The sequence below is a fragment of the Tursiops truncatus genome, chromosome 5 (assembly GCF_011762595.2).
Source record: "Tursiops truncatus isolate mTurTru1 chromosome 5, mTurTru1.mat.Y, whole genome shotgun sequence".
NCBI lineage: Eukaryota > Metazoa > Chordata > Mammalia > Artiodactyla > Delphinidae > Tursiops > Tursiops truncatus.
Genome location: NC_047038.1, coordinates 63,572,431 through 63,591,506, shown reverse-complemented (window position 1 = coordinate 63,591,506; position 19,076 = coordinate 63,572,431). Strand labels below are relative to the sequence as shown.

The following is a 19,076-nucleotide window of genomic DNA, read 5'->3' as shown; positions in this document are numbered from 1 at the left end:
GAAGTTCGTATTTATTTACAGATACAACGATTCATACATTAATAATGAAGAAGCAGCAGTATGATTGCTTTATGGTAGCCTAGTGTTGTTGATACAATTGCTTCATGATAGCCTAGCCTATGCACTAATGAATGAATCTGTTATAAAATTTTGGCATACAGTATTACAGTCATATTCATAATACAGTATTGGAAACATTGTTACATTAAAAAAAACTCACCTGTGATGATAGATAGGCTGATATGCAGTTTCTCCAGTTATAGAGAAGCATACTGTATAGTAATGTGATTCTTTGAAAGCAAAATTACAAAACAGAAAACTAACACATTAATTTTATATTAAAGATCACCTTATACCTATGTAGGGATAGACTAGTATCTACATATATTTTATGCATTCATAACATACTTTTTAATTAACTTTTTCGATATTTCTAGGCTACGTGGTTTGTCTCTTTTTTCAAATTGTTGCAAATCTCCAAAAGCTTTTCCAATGTATTTATTGAAAAAAATCTGTGTATAAGTAGACATGTGCAATTCAAACCCGTGTTCAAGGATCAACTATCCTTTTAAGATAGGGAACATACACTTTTATGCATGCCTTTTATGATATGTTAAAATAATAGTAGAACTCAGGAAGTTTTAGGTTTTGCTTTTTTTGGAGAAGATCTATTTGGTATGAATTCTTAAAGTTAGAAATGTAACCTAAGGAAGCATTTATAGATTGTTAGGATTTTGACAGTGGTAGCAAAGATTCTGACTCATTTTCTAAAAGTACTTGAGTGTTTATCGTGAGTCTTTTACTGCTGTATAGAATTGTAAAGAATTTGAAATAAGTACATATCACCATTTCTCAGGAGTTTCCATCTTTTGGGAGAGTGGAAATTTAATTGTTTGATACATTTTAGAACAATATGAGACAGGATTTAAAAATGCATGGTGAGAGGAAGAGGAAGGACACTAAAGTTTCTGAAACTCCTCTGTTGTGTACCAGACGTATACTAGGTATTTATACTTTGTCTTGATTTATATTTAAGTGCTCTGGGTGATTAGATTGTGGTAGACAGAATAATGGCCCCCAAAGATGTCCACACCCTAGTTACTAGAACCTGTGTATATGTTAGGTTACGTGGCAAAAGGGAATTAAAATTGTAGGTGACATTAAGGTTGATAATCAGATGATCTTAAAGTAGGGAGATTATCTGGATGGGCCCAATGTGGTCACAAAGAAGAGGAAGGCAGAAGAAGAGATTTAGAGAGAGATTGACTATGGAAGAAGGTTAGAGAATTAGAGAGATGGCAGCATGAGAAGGACTTTGCCTAATGTTGCAGGCTTTGAAGATGGAGGAAGTGGGGGCCATGAGCTAAGGAATGCTAGCAGTCACTAGAAACTAGAAAGGTGAGGAAATGGATTCTTCCCTATAGTATCCAGAAAGGATCACAGCCATCCTGATGCTTGATTTTAGCCCAGTGAGACCCAAATTGGATTTCCAACCTCCAGAACAGTGAGATAATACATTTGTGTTGGTTTGTTGTTTTTTTTGGCTGCTTCATGCGGCATGCGAGGTTAGTTCCCTGACCAGGGATAGAACCCGTGACCCCTGCAGTGGAAGCACGGAGTCCTAACCACTGGACCACCGGCGAATTCCCCATTTGTGTTGTTTTAAGCCACTAAGTTTGTGGTGATTTGTCACAGCAGCAACAGAAAAGTAATACAAAGGCTTAACACTGGATAGAAGGCAACCTATGAGAATTTATAAAAGAGATTTGCCTTGAAAAGGGTCTTGAGGAATTGGTTAATAATAACCGCTTTAAGGGAATTCCGTGGTGGTCCAGTGGTTAGGACTTGGTGCTTTTACTGCTGTGGGCCCAGGTTTGATCCCTGGTCGGAGAACTAAGATCCTGAAAGATGGATGGCACAGCCAAAAAACAAACAAAACAAAAAAACCCACTTTAAAAACACACTATATTATACTATTTCTTTTCAAAGTTTTAATTTTCCTCTCATTTAGATTCAGAATCAGAGGAGACAGTGCAGGTAAAAAACTCCAAAAAGCGACCAGAAAAATTGCCACTGTCTTCTAAACCTGCTAAAATTCGACACCAGGATCCTGTTACATACATTTCAGAAACAGGTAAGGGTACCGAATATGTTTATTGTTTTAGAAAAAAGCGCAGTGTGTGTTATGTTCTTGAGCTTCTCGTTGGTATCTAAATGTACCTCCTTCACTTTGAACTGAATTTCTGTTGCCTTTTTTGGTTTGTGGAATTATATTTACCAGGGGAAGGTTGTAATTATCTTTGGCATTTTCTGTGAGTTAAGGGCCAATTACAGGGGAATTGGTTCTTAGAATTTTTTTAAAGTGCTGTATATTGAAGCATATATGTTGAAGCTCTGTCTTGAATCATATATTCAAATATTATTGGGTTGTTTTAAAACTTTTTAATGTAAGTTTTTTTATCTTGGGTGTTAAAGTCATAACAATCGAAGTATATAATGACTATTCATATTTGTGCTTTATAATCTAGCACAGATGTGACCTAAATTCCTTATATTCTCTGGTGACACGAAAGATTTTAGCATTGGCTTTAAAAAAAAATGATTGTTATTGTATTTATATTTATTTGAGCTGTTTTGAGTGGTCAGAAAATAAGACATTTATAAATGTACACTAATCTTAAGATATCATAGTATAAATAATTGTTTCATAGATAGTATTCTTTTATGGTGAGGAACCCTGAATTATATTGTCATCTTAGGAAAAAACACTTAGATGGGTTCATTATAAAGTCATTTAGATTTTAGCATTGTTAACTCCTAGAGGAGACCATCTTCAAATTCACAGAACCTGTTTTATCAGTTCCTATATAGAAATTGCTTAAAGGGGCCATGAGAGCATCTGATACCTCATTAGTTTGTTCATCTTAAGGAAAACCTCTGACACCATTATTTTTAGCACTCTGCTACTTGTATTGCTAGTGAAGTGAATACACCTGGTTTGAAGAGACAGGGTAAAAACCACAATTATTTTGACACAGCATGTTACAACTTACATTCAACAGACATTTATTGATTGTCTTTTCTGTCCTAGATACTAGGTGCTGGGATACAAAGATGATTAAAGACTCCTAAGTACTATAGGAATTGCCTGAGGCTGCAATATACAATAGTCAGGGAGAGGGCTTCATGGAGAGGGTAAGATTTGATCTAACCCTTGATGGATGAGCCCATGATGGAGGGAAAGAACATGTGTGGTTAACAAGATGGGATTATTTAAAGCACAGCATCCAGCACAAGGCTTGATGTATTCGCAGGACACTGAAGAGATTGCTTGCCCACATGATGAGGAATAATGAGAGGTGATGAAGCCAGGTTAGGGAAGATCTTGAAAGCTAGGCAGAGGAATTCCACATAGCAGGGAAAAGGGAACCATTAAAGTTTTTGAACAGATATAGAATGATGAAAATAGTATTTAAGAGTGATTGCTAGTATTTAAGAGTGATTGCGAGTATTTAAGGTGGGAAGGAGAATAGAAAAATCATAATTGGGGAGGCTGAGGCATTTATGGTAATCTACGAGTGAAGTAATGAGAGTCTTAAAAGTTAGCAATAGTTAGGGACTGATCTATAAACATTTTGGGGATGAGTTATAGGTTAGGTTTTTGGATTACCTATGGGCTTCATTCAGCCATGCTATCTATGGTTTACTATTAGGATAATTAGAGAGCTGATGTTATTAGCATGCTTACATGTAAAATTTTTTTATTTTTTAACATCAGCTTTTTTTTTTTTTTTTTTTTTTTCCTGCGTACGCGGGCCTCTCACTGTTGTGGCCTCTCCCGCTGCGGAGCACAGGCTCCGGACGCGCAGGCTCAGCGGCCATGGCTCACGGGCCCAGCCGCTCCGCGGCATGTGGGATCCTCCCGGACCGGGGCACGAACCCGTGTCCCCTGCGTCGGCAGGCGAACTCTCAACCACTGAGCCACCAGGGAAGCCCCTAACATCAACTTTATTGAGATATAATTCACATACCATACAATTAACCTTTAATGGTTTTTTTAATATAATTAAAAATTTTTTATTTTATTTATTTATTTTTGACTGCATTGGGTCTTTGCTGCTGCATGCGGGCTTTCTCTAGTTGCAGCGAGCGGGGGCTACTCTTGTTGCGGTACGCTGGCTTCTCATTGCAGTTGCTTCTCTTGTTGCGAAGCACGGGCTCTAGGCGCGCAGCGTCAGTAGTTGTGGGGCGTGGGCTCAATAGTTTTGGCTCGCGGGCTCTAGAGCAAAGGCTCAGTAGTTGTGGTGCACAGGCTTAGTTGCTCCGCAGCATGTGGGATCTTCCCGGACCAGGGCTCAAACCTGTGTCCCCTGCCGATTCTTAACCACTGAGCCACCAGGGAATCCCCACCTTTAATGTTTTAATGTTATTGGAATTTGCTTTCATGTATGGGCTGTTACTTGAGAGTATGAAGGTACTCATGGTAGATAAATTGGTCAATAAGTAGGGAATGAAACAGGAAAGAAGTCCTTGAGTTGTAGAAGGAAGCTGAGACTGGAAGGTCAGAAGCCCTGCCTGGAGGGTACATCCTTAGTTCCCATCTAACAGCTGTGTGACTGGGCTAAAGGGCAGTGAGTCTGTCTCCCTTTCTGTAAAGTAGAAACACTAACTGAATAGGCTAGTTGGGAAAAAATGGGATGATGCATATGAAAGGGCCAGACCCAGTGCCTGAAACATAAATAACAGGCTGTCAAAAGGAAAAAATAAAAATGAAAGAAGCCCACAGATGAAGCTTTGTAGGCTCTCTGAAACATTTACATATTTGATAAAGTTGTTCAAATGACCAAAGAGAAAATCTAAGTGACATGAACATATTTTCTGGAAGCTGAGATAAATTTCTTCATTATGGCCTGTGGCAGATTGACTCTTGAACCTTTCTGTTCTGTTGCTAAATATCTGTTCAGGCACGTTGTGCAAATGCGCTCTTCCATTAAAAGGCTCCCTCTTACATCTGGCCACCTTTGTCAAGTTTTGAATATGTGGGAGGGATACTAAAACCAGTATGGTGATAGGTTTATTATGTAACTGAAGGTGGTGTGATCAAGCTTTCCAGTGACACCCTGAAAACGTCAAAGTTAGTGTGCAGACAGCGATGGCCTTCAACTGTGGATCAAGGCTATCGTTATCTTGTGATTTTAGGTACACAGAAGGGTCAAACAATTTAAGCTCTGATCACAGGTTTTCTTTAACATGGGACTGTTTATTTCAGACCAGGTATTTTCGAATGTTATTTTCTGAAAAGATAACTAACTATCATCTTATCTGAAATTTTTATGACCATTAGACAGTATTTATATTACCCTGCCAAGGATATGTACATGTGAAAGTGAATGTTGTCATCTTGTCTTAGCAAAAATTCTTGGGGTACAGTATATCTATCTCATATGATGTTCAGTATTACATAGTATTCTGCTTTTTCCTGGATTTGAGATACAGGAAAGAAGTTAGCTGTTTTTTTGCCTGTTTTATCTTCTCATACTTTTTTATGCCTTGGAATGATAGGTGAATGGGAGAAAAGCCCTTTTCCTTCCCATCATAAAAGAGAATGAGACGGTTAAAAAGAAGTCTGCAATAAAATTAGCATAATAAAATCAGAAATATAATGAGTTTCACAAAAAGAAAAGTGCAGCTTCTTGAAATTAATAAACTAACTAGAAATTTCTTGACCATAAAATAATTCTTTTATTCTTTTTTTTAAAGCTAAAACTACATACAAAATTTCAATGCTGATTATGAATAAGTATTCATATTGTAGAAATAAATATTTATCAGTATATTGGGACTTGCCTGGAGGTCCAGTGGTTAAGACTTCATGCTTCCAATTCTGGGGGCATGGGTTCGATCCTTGGTAAGGGGAACTAAGATCCCACATGCCACGTGGCCAAAAAAAAAAAAAAAACCCACAACAACAATTTATCAGTATAAGGTTAAATAAAATATTTGTGGTAATAAAATTGTACTTTTTTTTTTTTTGGAGTTTGGAGCTTCTTGTGGAAAAGGATTATATGATATGATTCAGTTTTAAAAACCTGTTAATTCCAGAAGAAACAATTTTCTTTACTATTCCATATTTTATCTTTTATAAACCAACTGTTTTTTTTCCTTACAGCATAGCATGCGTAGTGTTTAAGAACATGAGCTCTTGAGTAAAACCTCCTGCCTGGGTTAAACCTTCATTTACCTTCCCTGTGTCTTAGTTTCCTTGTTTGTAAAATGGGGTATTACTAGTACCTACATCAGAGGCCTTTGTGCTTGATCAAATGAGATAATGCTTGAAAAGCAATTAAAATAGTGTCTGTCACATTACTGAAATGCTCAGTAAGTATTAACTGTTATTATTATATTTTGACCTGATCGTACACCTACATCTGCCTTTAAGATTATGCTAAAGACATTTGCTTTTGCTTAGATACTTAGGGCTTTTTTTGATTATATAACTGTGCTTTAGAAATTTAGAAATTGTATTTGGCCCACTTATGTTATAGATGTTCTTTGTCCAGTATGGGAACTACTACATATGGCTGTTGAGCACTTGAAATATGATTAGCCGAAATTCAGAATGTTTTACTTGTGAAGTATAGATTTCAAAGACTTACTACAAAAAAAAGGATAAATTATCTTATTAATAATTTTTTAGCATTGATTACATGTTGAAATAATAATCTGAATATGTTAGGATAAGTGAAATATATTATTAAAATTAATTTCATCTGTTTCTTTTTCCTTTTTAAAAAGGTGGCTTGCATTTTATTCCTGTTGCACAGTTCTTTATAAACAATGAGAAACGTACTTAGGAAATAACCTTACTTTATTTATTTATTTTAAAATATTTATTTATTTATTTACTTTGGGTGTACTGGGTCTTAGTTGCTCCATGTGGGCTCTTAGTTGTGGCCTGTGGACTTCTTAGTTGTGGCATGCATGTGGGATCTAGTTCCCCGACCAGGGATTGAACCTGGGTCCCCTGTGTTGGGAGTGCAGAGTCTTACCCACTGGACCACCAAGGAAGTCTTGGAAATAACCTAACTTTAGAAAATAACCTACTAAGCAACTATACTCCAATAAAAATTAATTTAAAAAGTTAAAAAAGAAAAGAAAATAACCTACTTAACCTACTTCAGGTGCTTTTGGTTGTACTATTACACAGTTCTTTAGGCTATATTGTTATACAGATCTTTAGGCTTATCATTTAGCTCCATGACACACTTTTCATCATCACTTTGTTTGATTAAATTTGTCTTCTATTATGTATTGATTTTTTTAAAGATTTTTTTTGATGCGGACTATTTTTAAAGTCTTTGTTGGATTTGTTACAGTGTTGCTTCGGTTTTATGTTTTGGTTTTTTGACCGCGAGGCATGTGAGATCTTAGCTCCCCGACCAGGGATCGAACCTGCACCCCCCTGCATTGGAAGGCAAAGTCTTAACCACTGGACTGCCAGGGAAATCCCTTATTGATTTTTAAAGTACTTTAACTACATTAGTTTCTCATATTACAGGAAAAGAAAAAAAATTGCTTATACATATCTTCATAGCTAACCATTGACTGTAGTAAAATGTTCTTGTAGGTTGGTAAAAATCCAAATACTTGTCGTACTGGGTAAATATGTTTACTTTTAGTTGTTTAATGAAGTGAGAGACCTTGAGTTTTGTTTGACACAGGTGACCTTTTATTATGCAGTTTCATCAGGGGCTGCTTGTGTTTGGTTGAAAATGGTGGGGCTTTTCCCAATCTTGAGAATTGTTTATGACGGGTAATTTAAAAAAATTTTTTATTGGTGTATAGTTGATTTACAATGTTGTGTTAGTTTCACGTGTACAGCAAAGTGAATATATGCGCATATATATATGTCTCCACTCATTTTTAGATTCTTTTCCCATACAGGTCATAACAGAATATTGAGTCTAGTTCCCTGTGCTATACAGTAGGTCCTTATTAGTTATCTCTTTTATACATAGTAGTGTGTATATGTCAATCCCAATCTCCCAATTTATCCCCTCCCCACTTGCCCCCTGGGTAACCATAAGTTTGTTTTCTACATCTGTGACTCTTTTTCTGTTTTGTAAATAAGTTCATCTGTACCATTTTTTTGGATTCCACATATAAGCAATATCATGTGATATTTGTCTTTGTCTGATTTACTTCACTTAGTATGACAATCTCTGGGTCCATCCGTGTTGTGGCAAATGGCATTATTTCATTCTTTTTTATGGCTGCGTAGTATTCCATCATATATATGTACCACATCTTTTTATCCACTCCTCTGTCAATGGACATTTAGGTTGCTTCCATGTCTTGGCTATCGTAAATAATGGTGCAATGAACATTGGGGTGCATGCATCTTTTCAAATTATGGTTTTCTCCAGATATATGCCCAGGAGTGGGATTGCCAGATAATATGGTAGTTTTATATGTAATTTTTTAAGGAACCTCCTTACTGTTCTCCATAATGGTTGTACCAGTTTACATTCCCACCAACAGTGTAGGAGGGTTTCCTTTTCTCCACACTTTCTCCATCTCTCTACCCTCTCTTCAGCATTTGTTATTTTTAGACTTTTTTTTTTTTTTTTTTTTTTTTTTTTTTTTTGCGGAGCACAGGCTCAGCGGCCATGGCTCACGGGCCCAGCTGCTCCGAGGCATATGGGATCTTCCCAGACTGGGGCACGAACCGGTGTCCCCTGCATCCGCAGGCAGACTCTCAACCACTGCGCCACCAGGGAAGCCCCGACTTTTTTTTTTTTTTTTTTTTTTTGTGGTATGCAGGCCTCTCACTGCTGTGGCCCCTCCTGTTGCGGAGCACAGGCTCCGGATGTGCAGGCTCAGCGGCCATGGCTCACGGGCCCAGCCGCTCCGTGGCATGTGGGATCTTCCCAGACCGGGGCACGAACCCGTGTCCCCTGTGTCGGCAGGCGGACTCTCAACCACTGCGCCACCAGGGAAGCCCTATAGACTTTTTAATGATGGCTATTCTGACTGGTGTGAGGTGGTACCTCATTGTTGTTTTGATTTGCATTTCTCTAGTAGTTAGTGATGTTGAGCATCTTTTCATGTGATTTTTGGCCCTCTTTATGTCTTCTTTGGAGAAATGTCTAGCTAGATCTTCTGCCGGTGTTCTGATTGAGCTGTTTTTTTTTTTGTATTGTATTAAAAAAAAGTCCAAACAGGAGCTGTTTGTATATTTTGGAGATTAATCCCTTGTTCGTTGCTTCATTTACAAATATTTTCTCCCATTCTGTGGGTTGTTATGACCGGTAATTTTTATTGAGCATATAATTCCATAGGCTGATAGTGTTCTTGAAGTTATAATTATTTTGGGGACATTAAGTGGGAAAAAGTTGGGAATGTGGTGTTCTCCAGGTTACCATGTAATATCAGTGACTTGTGACTCGGGAAAATAGCAGCAGAAAATATTATTGGGGAATGTGTGTGCTAATTTTTAGTGACATACAGCTTTGTGTACCAGATAAATAGGAATAGATTTCTGTATAGGATAGAGAACTTCTCTTAGATATTTTCAGGGAAACCCAGTGTGGCTGAGACAGAGAATTTCCTTGAAGTGAGAGGAAACCTAAGAACTGTGTATTATATTTCTTTCATTATACTTGTTCAAAAATTAATATGGATTTAAAATCAATATTAAAAAATTAATAATACTATTAATATTTATAGTTTTTATAAGACTATAAAAGAAACTAAGTTTAGATTTTTGAGGATGAGTATTTAGATTAATATTATTCAGAATTACCTAAGTAACACATTCTCACTGAAAAAGAAACAATTCAGATAAAAAATGTTCCATTCCTTCGTCCATCCCTTTTGCCCTACATAGCTATATAAATTTAAAAAATATATATATATACACACATGTATATTTACATATATACACGTATTTGAGAGTGGCATCTTGTAACATCTCTGCAACTTGCTTTTTCATAACTTAATGTCTCCTTCCCTTCCTCCTTCCTTCTCTCCTTTTCTCCCCTCCCTCCCTCCCCACCCCTCAGCCTCTCTCTCTTTCAATACAGAAAGATTCCTATCTCATTCTTTTAAACTTCTGCATAGTGAATTTTAATAGTATGCATTTAATTTTTCTCATACTCTTATTTTGGATATTGGATTATTGATGTGAACATACTTGTTTATGCTTCATTGTAATAGAACATATTTAACCATCAATAAGTGGACAATTCACAATGAAGAATATTATCACTTAAAAGAGAATAGAATTTCTTGAGGTTAAGTGGCATTTGTTTTAAGGGTGTAGTTTATTCACCTGTATTATGAAGAATAGAAGGGGGTTCCACTTTGTGCTTCTCAGGTCCAGAAAAGGGACTTTATGTTTATCCTTATTAAATTTTTTTTCTGAAAATTTTTTTCTGAAACTCTTACGTTTTTATCTTGTTAGCTTCCAGGGTTTTGTATTCTGATTCTGTTATCTTTTTTTTTTTTAATTTTACATTTGAATAGTTTCATTTAACAATATTAAATTCTCACTGATTTATTTATTTAACAAACGCGATTGTTCACTGTTTGTGCCCAACAGCATACTGGACAATCTATGAAATAGATAAGAGAATAAAGTTCAGCCCTGTCTTCAAGGGCTTAAATTCTACTGGGGAGATAAGCCTTTTACATAAAAATTGTAATACAAGGAAACAATTAACAGTGATAAAAATATCTTCCAAGGATATTTGGGCATGAGAGAGGTAACTTTTATTTTGGAAGTTCAGGAAACATTTCCTGGGAGAGAGAGAAATTTGAGATAAACGTCAAAGGTTTTGGTAGGATTTAACATGGAGATTTAGGTATTGTGTATACTAGAAAGGAGAATAATGTGAAGTTTGGAAATCAGTAGTGCTATTTCATGTGCATTATTCACTACTTTCTAACTTATAGAAAGAGGAAAATCTACTTTAAAAAATTCAATTTATAAACTTTCACAGATTTACTTACACCAGATTAATACTACCTAGTATTGTATCGTACCTTGTATTTTCTTAATTACAGTATCATCTGTGTAGGAATCTCTTACTTTACTTGAAACCTCTGTGTCCATGTGAAAGGCAGGGAGAATTCGACCTTAATAATGTTAACATAAATTTTGTCTTGTATACTATTATAAATTTTTTTCAAAACACTTTTATACTGACTTCATGGAATGGAATAACATTATTTATTATATGGCTTATATTTCCTATCTGTCTCATTTGATCTTCAAAACTACCTTATATCAGAGCTGACTTGCTTTAAGAAAACTTACTCTCAAAGAATCAATTTTCAATCTAAGGTTGCACAAAGCTTCAGTGTGAAAGAATCCTGTAGTTCTTTGGATGCCCCTCATCCACTTATTTTTTATATCATCTGATTTCATATCTTCTACAGATTTGATGAACCTATCTGTGTATTTCTTTCTGAATCATTAGTAAAATTGTTTAGTATTAAGGGACATGTAAAGAAACCTTTTTCAAAATTGACATGATCGAATATCAGCATCCTGGATACAGCTTTTCAGTTTCTTCTGAAGAGCTTTGCAATTAGTTATGAATCTCAGAAACCACTGTTACGTATCTTGTATTTCTCCATCTTGCCATAAATCAGTGCTTCTTAGTCAAGGGTGATTTTGCCTTGCAGCAAAAAATCTGGCATATCTGGAGTGCTATTTTTGGTTATCACAACTGGCGGATGCTGTGGCATCTAGTTGGTAGAGGCCAGAGTTGCTACTAAACATCCTACAGTGCACCAGAGAGCCCCCTACAACAATTATTTGGCTCAAGATGTCAGTAATGCAGAGGTTAAAAACCCTGCCATAGCCTATCGGAAGACAATTTGGTAGATGCTTTGTTACAGTCCAGACATCCCTGTTTCTAATATTCATCTCATCTACTAGTCCTAAAGAATAAATGACGGCTCAGGCCAGCATAGTTTAATCTCAGTGAACCTCTGTCTGCTTCTGTTAAATACTCTCTTTTTGGTTTTTGTTTGTTTTTTATTTTAATCTTTTATTGAAGTATAGTTGATTTATAATGTGTTAATTTCTGCTATACAGCAAAGTAATTCAGTTATACATATATGTACATTCTTTTTCATATTCTTTTCCATTATGGTTTATCACAGGATACTGAATATAGCTTACTGTGCTATACAGTAGGACCTTGTTGTTTATCTATTCTATATATAATAGTTTGCATCTGCTAACCCCAAACTCCCGCTCCATCCCTCCCTCACCCCCCTCCCCCTTGGCAACAACAAGTCTGTTCTCTATGTCTGTGAGTCTGTTTCTGTTTTGTAGATGAGTTCATTTGTGTCATTTTAGATTCCACATATAAGTGGTATCATATGGTATTCGTCTTTCTCTTTCTGACTTACTTCAGTTAGTATGATAATCTCTAGTTGCATCCATGTTGCTGCAAATGGCATTATTTCATTCTTTTTTATGGCTGAGTAGTATTCCATTGTGTATATGTACCACATCTTTATCCATTCATCTGTCGATGGACATTTAGTTTGTTTCCATGTGTTGGCTGTTGTGAATAGTGCTGCTGTGAACACTGGGGTGCATGTATCTTTCTGAATTATAGTTTTGTCAGATATATGCCCAGAAGTGGGATTGCTGGTTCATACGGTAGTTCTATTTTTAGTTTTCTGAGGAACCTCCATGCTGTTTTCCATAGTGGTTGCACCAACTTACATTCCCACCAATAGTGTAGAAGGGTTCCCTTTTCTCCACCCCCTCTTCAGAATTTGTTATTTGTTGACTTTTTAATGATGGCCATTCTAACTGGTGTGAGGTGATATCTCATTGTAGTTTTGATTTGCATTTCTCTAATAGCCATGTTGAGCATCTTTTCATGTGACTGTTGGCTATCTGTAGATACTCTCTTTTTGCCCTGCTCTTGATATTGTTGTGTAGAACTGTAACCAAACCTTTCTCCTTCTATATTTCTGTAGTTGGGGATCTGCCTTTCTCTTTTTGACAATTAGGACTCCACTTCTCCTCTTTAATCTTTAGAGACTTCTTCCATTTTATATGATGATTCAAGGTCACTGATATCCTTTAGCAAGTTCATTCCCAAATTCACTTTGACTGAGGCATCATTATAAGAGCTAGGTGCTTTCTTGTAGTCTTTTTTCCCTAGTTTGCTCTTCAGTCCCCTTTCAGTAGTGCATATTATGAGACCTGAAAAAAAATTCAGTGGCATATGAAGAAGGAGAACTGAAAAGGACATAGTGAATAATGAAGCACTAGAGTATCTGGAATGATTATTGAGTGTCTGAAACATCTTTGAAAATGAACAGACTGTTGTTTTCTGGTGACACATATTTTGTTGTCAGGTACTTGTGAAAGTATGAGAGATACAGGATTGTATTTGAGAATGCTAAGGAAGTAGGATTATGTTATGAAAATGTCATTAAGCACTAATAAAACAGTATACAGGTGATTTATACTTGGTCTTAGCATAGAAACCAGCATTGTTATGTCCTCTCATGTGCGGGGAAGTGGAATGTGAATGGAAGTGGTGAATCGCATTGCTGAACCACTCCCTTAACTCTTCCGGTCAGTCGAGTTTTCCTTCTGTTGCCGGTTTCATGCTTTAGAGTTGTAAGAAGCTCTGGATAATGTACCTGTGGCTAGTTGTCTAAGCCCTCCCTCCCCTAACCCTGAACCTCCTTTTTCTTTTCCTGTGAGATGCAGTGGAGATGGAGGAAGGAGGTGACTAAGTAGTAAAATGTTCCACTTTCTTCTCCTGCATTGTTTTCTTAGTAATTGAAACCAGCTGTGACTTTCCATGGACTGTTCTTCCTGCTCTGGGGAGGACTCTATGTGGTAGATAACATCACAGCACAAGCCAGTACTTTTTTCTCTTAATGATAAATATCATTACTTAGCTACCTCACCAGACCTCACGAATTATTAAGTAATTTTATTCTTAAAATATAACTGACTCCATTTGATTCTAAGAGGATTTATTAGTAAAGAATCATGATATCTCTAAATTTCTTGATTAAGGATGAGCAGTTTCAGTTTTATTTCATTATACTGAAATATATCTGATTCACCACATAAATCATTCAGTGATTCACCCCAGAATGTCCGATTCTCACACCCCATAAGTGGTGCAAAGATGATATGTGTAGTTTCTTTTCCAACCACTTAATTAACAAATATTTATTGAAGACTTGGAATATGCATATGAACCTTTCTCTATGTCCACACCAAAATGACAGTTTGGATTTTTGACTCAAGGAAGTATTGAAAAGGAAGTTAGTAGAAAAAGGCTCTAAAGACTCAGATTCCCTTTTTAGTTTTTGACTTGTTGCAAAATAAATTATTTTTAATCTCTGTAACCAGATTCTTCTAGGATGGTCTCCATTAATTTGGTTTCTGTGTATTTCACACTGAGGGAAAAAAATTAGAATCCCAAACTCTCAGCAGTAGGAACTTCAGAATTAGATTTTTTTAGAGACCTGCACATTATTTTCTTGCTCTTTCATTTGTTATCCTTTTAAATAAATGAATGTATCTAACTCAGAGTGGCAAAGCAATCTTCTCTTCCAGGCAATTCCTCTGCTGTATGTTGGATAATGCTAGTTTACGTGGTGATTCTTACCACATTTGAGGTTATGTTGTATATAAATAAAAATAAATGGTGTTTTTATAAGGAGTCAGATATCCTGGGGGGAGGTTCTAAGTGTTCCGTTGCCCATGATTTTCAACTAGGTCACAGAAATTTGACTTAGATCTATTTATCATTATTTTAAGTTAATGTGAAGAAGAGAACACAGTTTTGCCTTTGGCTTCTGACAAGGCAGAACAAATTTAGGCTCATTAGGAAACAAGAACAAATGTTAAAAAAGAAAAACAACCATAACTTTATTTGGGATGTTTCATGTCTACACACTGTGTAGAATCGTAAAATACTTATTTTACATAAGGATGGTCACAGCCTTATAGTTACAGGTTCATGTAACTATAAGGACTGTGGAGAAGTTCACAAATCACAGGGCACTAAATAAGCATTAAATCAAGCAAGTCAATATTTTTTTTTCCTTTTTGCATAACTGTATTTCACTAGAATTGCTCCTGCTTTCCAAGGGGACTTGGAGAACCATTTATTTTGTGGTTAGTAGAGAACAAAGCACCTTGTATATAATTTTTGCTTAGTACAGTGAAAACATACTTGAAATTTCATGCAGAATATTTCCATATTTTTTCTTGAAAATTACATTTTTACTCAGTATTTATGAAAATGTTTATAAAGTTATGTCTGTGTTTAGATGTAGTGTATTTTTGGGATCTGTAGCTTGAAGACATTGTTAACTTTAAACCCATTGTAAAAAGATCTCTAGTAGAGAAGGCTATGGAAAGAAGCTCTCTTTTAGGAGTGATGTTTAAGGCTAACCTAAAGAACAAAGTGATGCATTTTTGGTTTTTTGCCAGCTTATTTTTACTGTTTTCATAATTTTTTTTTGAGCTTTGAAATTTGGGCTTAATTTTTTATGACGGCATGAATTCATTGTATGACTAGATCACAATGTATATATAGCCCTTCCAGTTTTAATTATTTTTGTTGCCTACATTTTTAATGTTTTTAGTAGTGTGATGAATATATTTGTATATAAATGTTTGTCAGCACCTCTTATTATCTCTAAGAATTACTATGCTAAAGGTTATGAACTTCTTTAAGGTTCTAGATATATTTTGCCAAATTGCTTTCTAGAAAAGTCATACTGTTGGGTTGACCAAAAAGTTCGTTCGGGTTTTTCGTAAGATGTTACGGAAAAACCCAAACAAACTGTTTTGGCTAACCCAGTAGTTTACACTTTCATAGTTAGTGTTTATATTAGTACAGACTTATCACATTCTCACCAGTATTGAGTATAGTAGCTACAAAATCTATGTGACTATCCACAGATTTTTCACAACTATAGAAGGGAAAATCTTAAAAGAGTTTGTCTGGTCCAACATTTTGCAGAGGACAACGAATCCCAGATAATTAATCAAAATAACAATAGAAAGCCGAAGTCAGGTTAGCATTTTAGTTTTCTGGACTTCTGGTTCAGTATTGTTTTCACCAGAGAATACTGCTTTATTGTTTATTGAATGTTTATTATAACATGGCGAGGTACTATACTGGGCACTTTGATTTTTAAAAATCTAATCTTTCCAATAACCCAAGTGGTGAGTGGTTTGAAACTTTACCATTTGTAGGGAAGAGGAGCTAAAGAAGAGAACGAAGGCAGTCTTCAAACACTGAATGGGAAAAAAGATTAATTAGGGAAAATAGGTGGAATTCACAGGGAAGTGTTTTGGCTTAATGTAAGGAAGAACTTTTCTAAAGAATACAGTAGTGCTGTTCACCAAAGAAAGAGGAGGTCACGTTGAATTACACTGCTCCATTTTGAAAGTATTTAAGCCCAGTCTGCGTTTGCCAGGAATGTGGAAAATGGAATCCATGTATGGAATAAGAGAACTAGTTGACTAAAGATGATGCATTATAAAGAATGTGGTAGAGTACCTGGCATGGAGTTTAATGCTCAATAATGATAACTATTATAAACTAATTATATCATAAATTAGATAAAAAGATACCATGAAGTCCCTGAAGCTAGTGACAGAATAAGCAGAGATGCTAATAAATAATGAAAGAAGTAAGCAAAGAAAAATGGAGAGGAGGGAGAAACTAAAGCCAAACCTCTTCTGTCTCAGAAAGCCAAGGGGACGGAGAGTTTCTAGGAGATAGTCAATTTGTTGTAAAATATTAGATGTAGGTTAAAAAGAAAGAGAAGTGTAATATACAGATAAAAAAGATACGATGAAAGAAATGAAAAATCACCCACAATCCCCTATCGAGAGATAAAAGTTGATAACATTTTATTCTTTTCAGATCTTTGAACATGAATTTCAAAGCATATCTATAAATATATAGATGGGTAGATTTAGATATATCACTAAACTTCTTGTAATATCTCTTTTATCATTTAATACACATATGAATATCTTGATGTCAGTAAATATGGATATGCATTATAATTTTCTGTTGCTGCATAATTCATTACATGGTTGAACATAATAGTAGGTATTCAGGTTATTTGTTTTCTCACTTTATAAACAGTGTTCACTTATCTCTATCTTTGGTGCAACTGTCATAGTTGAGGCTGTCTTTTTTGCCTAAACTGTATTAGTCCCTTAATTTTTCCTTCATCTTTTCTTGCCCTCTTGCAGTCTGTTCTCCATACTTTTTTTTTTTTTTTTTGCGGTACGCGGGCCTCTCACTGTTGTGGCCTCTCCCATTGCGGAGCACAGGCTCCGGACACGCAGGCTCAGTGGCCATGGCTCACGGGCCCAGCCGCTCCGCGGCATGTGGGATCTTCCCGGACCAGGGCACGAACCCGTGTCCCCTGCATCGGCAGGCGGACTCTCAACCACTGCGCCACCAGGGAAGCCCTCCATACTTTTGAATGGACAAATGCCATGATAAGCATTTTTGTACATATATCTTTGTGTACGTGTTCATTTGTTTTGTTTTTTTTTTGGCCTCGGTGTGCAGCATGTGGGATCTTCGTTCCCAGACCAGGGATCGAACCTGTGCCCCCTGCAGTGGAAGCGCGGGGTCTTACCCACTGGACCACCATGGAAGTCCCTGTTTTTATTTATTTATTTTAAATTTTATTTATTTAACTTATTTATTTTTGGCTGCGTTGGGTCTTCGTTGCGGTGCGCGGGCTTCTCACTGCGGTGGCTTCTCTTTTTGCAGAGCCCAGGCTCTAAGCCCGTGGGCTTCAGTAGTTGTGGCTCGTGGGGTCTAGAGTGCAGGCTCGTTAGTTGTGGCGCACGGGCTTAGTTGCCCCGCTGCATGTGGGATCTTCCTGGACCAGGGCTCGAACCCGTGGCCCTGCATTGGCAGGTGGATTCCTAACAACTGCGCCACCAGGGAAGACCCCCTGTTTTGTTTTTAGACTAGTTAGTTAGGAGTGGAATTGCTGGGACTTTCCTGGTGGTCCAGTGGGTAAGACTGTGCTTCCAATGCAGGGGGCCCGGGTTGGATCCCTGGTCAAGGAACTAGATGCCACATGCATGCTGCAACTAAAGATCCCGCGTGCTGCCATGAAGATCCTGCATGCAGCAACTAAGACCCGGTGCGGCCAAAATTTAAAAAGATTAAAAAAAGAAGTGGAATGGCTGGGTCCAACTAATGGGTATGCATATGTGAGGTTTTGATACATGTTGCAAGATTGCCCCCCCATAAAGATTTTTTTTAATTTACTATTTAAAAATACCATTGCCTATTGCGTATGTAAAGGTCCCATTTCCCTACACCCTTGCCAACAGTCTTTTTAATCTGATGGTCTTAGAAATTCTCGATCTCACTAGATTTCATGCTCATCTGTTACCTGTGAATATTTATGAGATTGCTGGAGAAAGCGTTAAGCTAGGGATTGCAAACATCTACAATACCATTGTTTCCCTTTCGAGTCTATACCAGATATCAGTGATTGATCTAGTTTGAGTTAATTGCTTAAGGACAGTTACAATATTTTATATACTAAGGAAGTTCTTGAGTGTAGGGGAAGAACTATAACAGAAAAACATAGTGGTTGACTTGGTCCATTCAGTTCTGGGATTTTCTGTCATACTGCTTGTACACATGTTACTGCTTTGGGCATTTTTAAAGTGAGGGAGAAACTAGTAGAAGACTGTCATTTTGCAGATACAATTTAATTTTGTCCTTTCTCCATTAAGGAAATCCTTTTTTCCCAGAAGTACAGTTGTTGAATTCAAAACAAACCAAGTAAAAATTATAAAATTTAATAAGCTCTCGATAAGATTGAAAGTCTTGTCTTGTATATACTAGATATGCTTTTAACTTTGCACTTACTGCCTAAGGAGATATATTGGATATCTATACTTAGGAGGTTCCAGTTTTGTGGCTTTCTTATTTTATTTTATTTTTATTAAAGCCAGGATATCAGCAATGTTATTATTATTTGTTAAAATAAATAAATTTATTTATTTA

General features: G+C 36.4%; 1 protein-coding gene across 5 annotated transcripts in view; it reads left to right on the top strand.

Annotated features, from left to right (window-relative positions):
- RFC1 (replication factor C subunit 1) overlaps positions 1-19,076 on the top strand; it is an 84,122-nt gene that overhangs the window by 22,059 nt on the left and 42,987 nt on the right. For all 5 annotated transcript variants that reach the window (XM_033856944.2, XM_033856940.2, XM_033856939.2 and 2 more), the window contains exon 4: positions 2,012-2,134. In XM_033856944.2, coding sequence (XP_033712835.1) covers positions 2,012-2,134 — 123 coding nt within the window. The remainder of the gene's footprint in view (positions 1-2,011; positions 2,135-19,076) is intronic.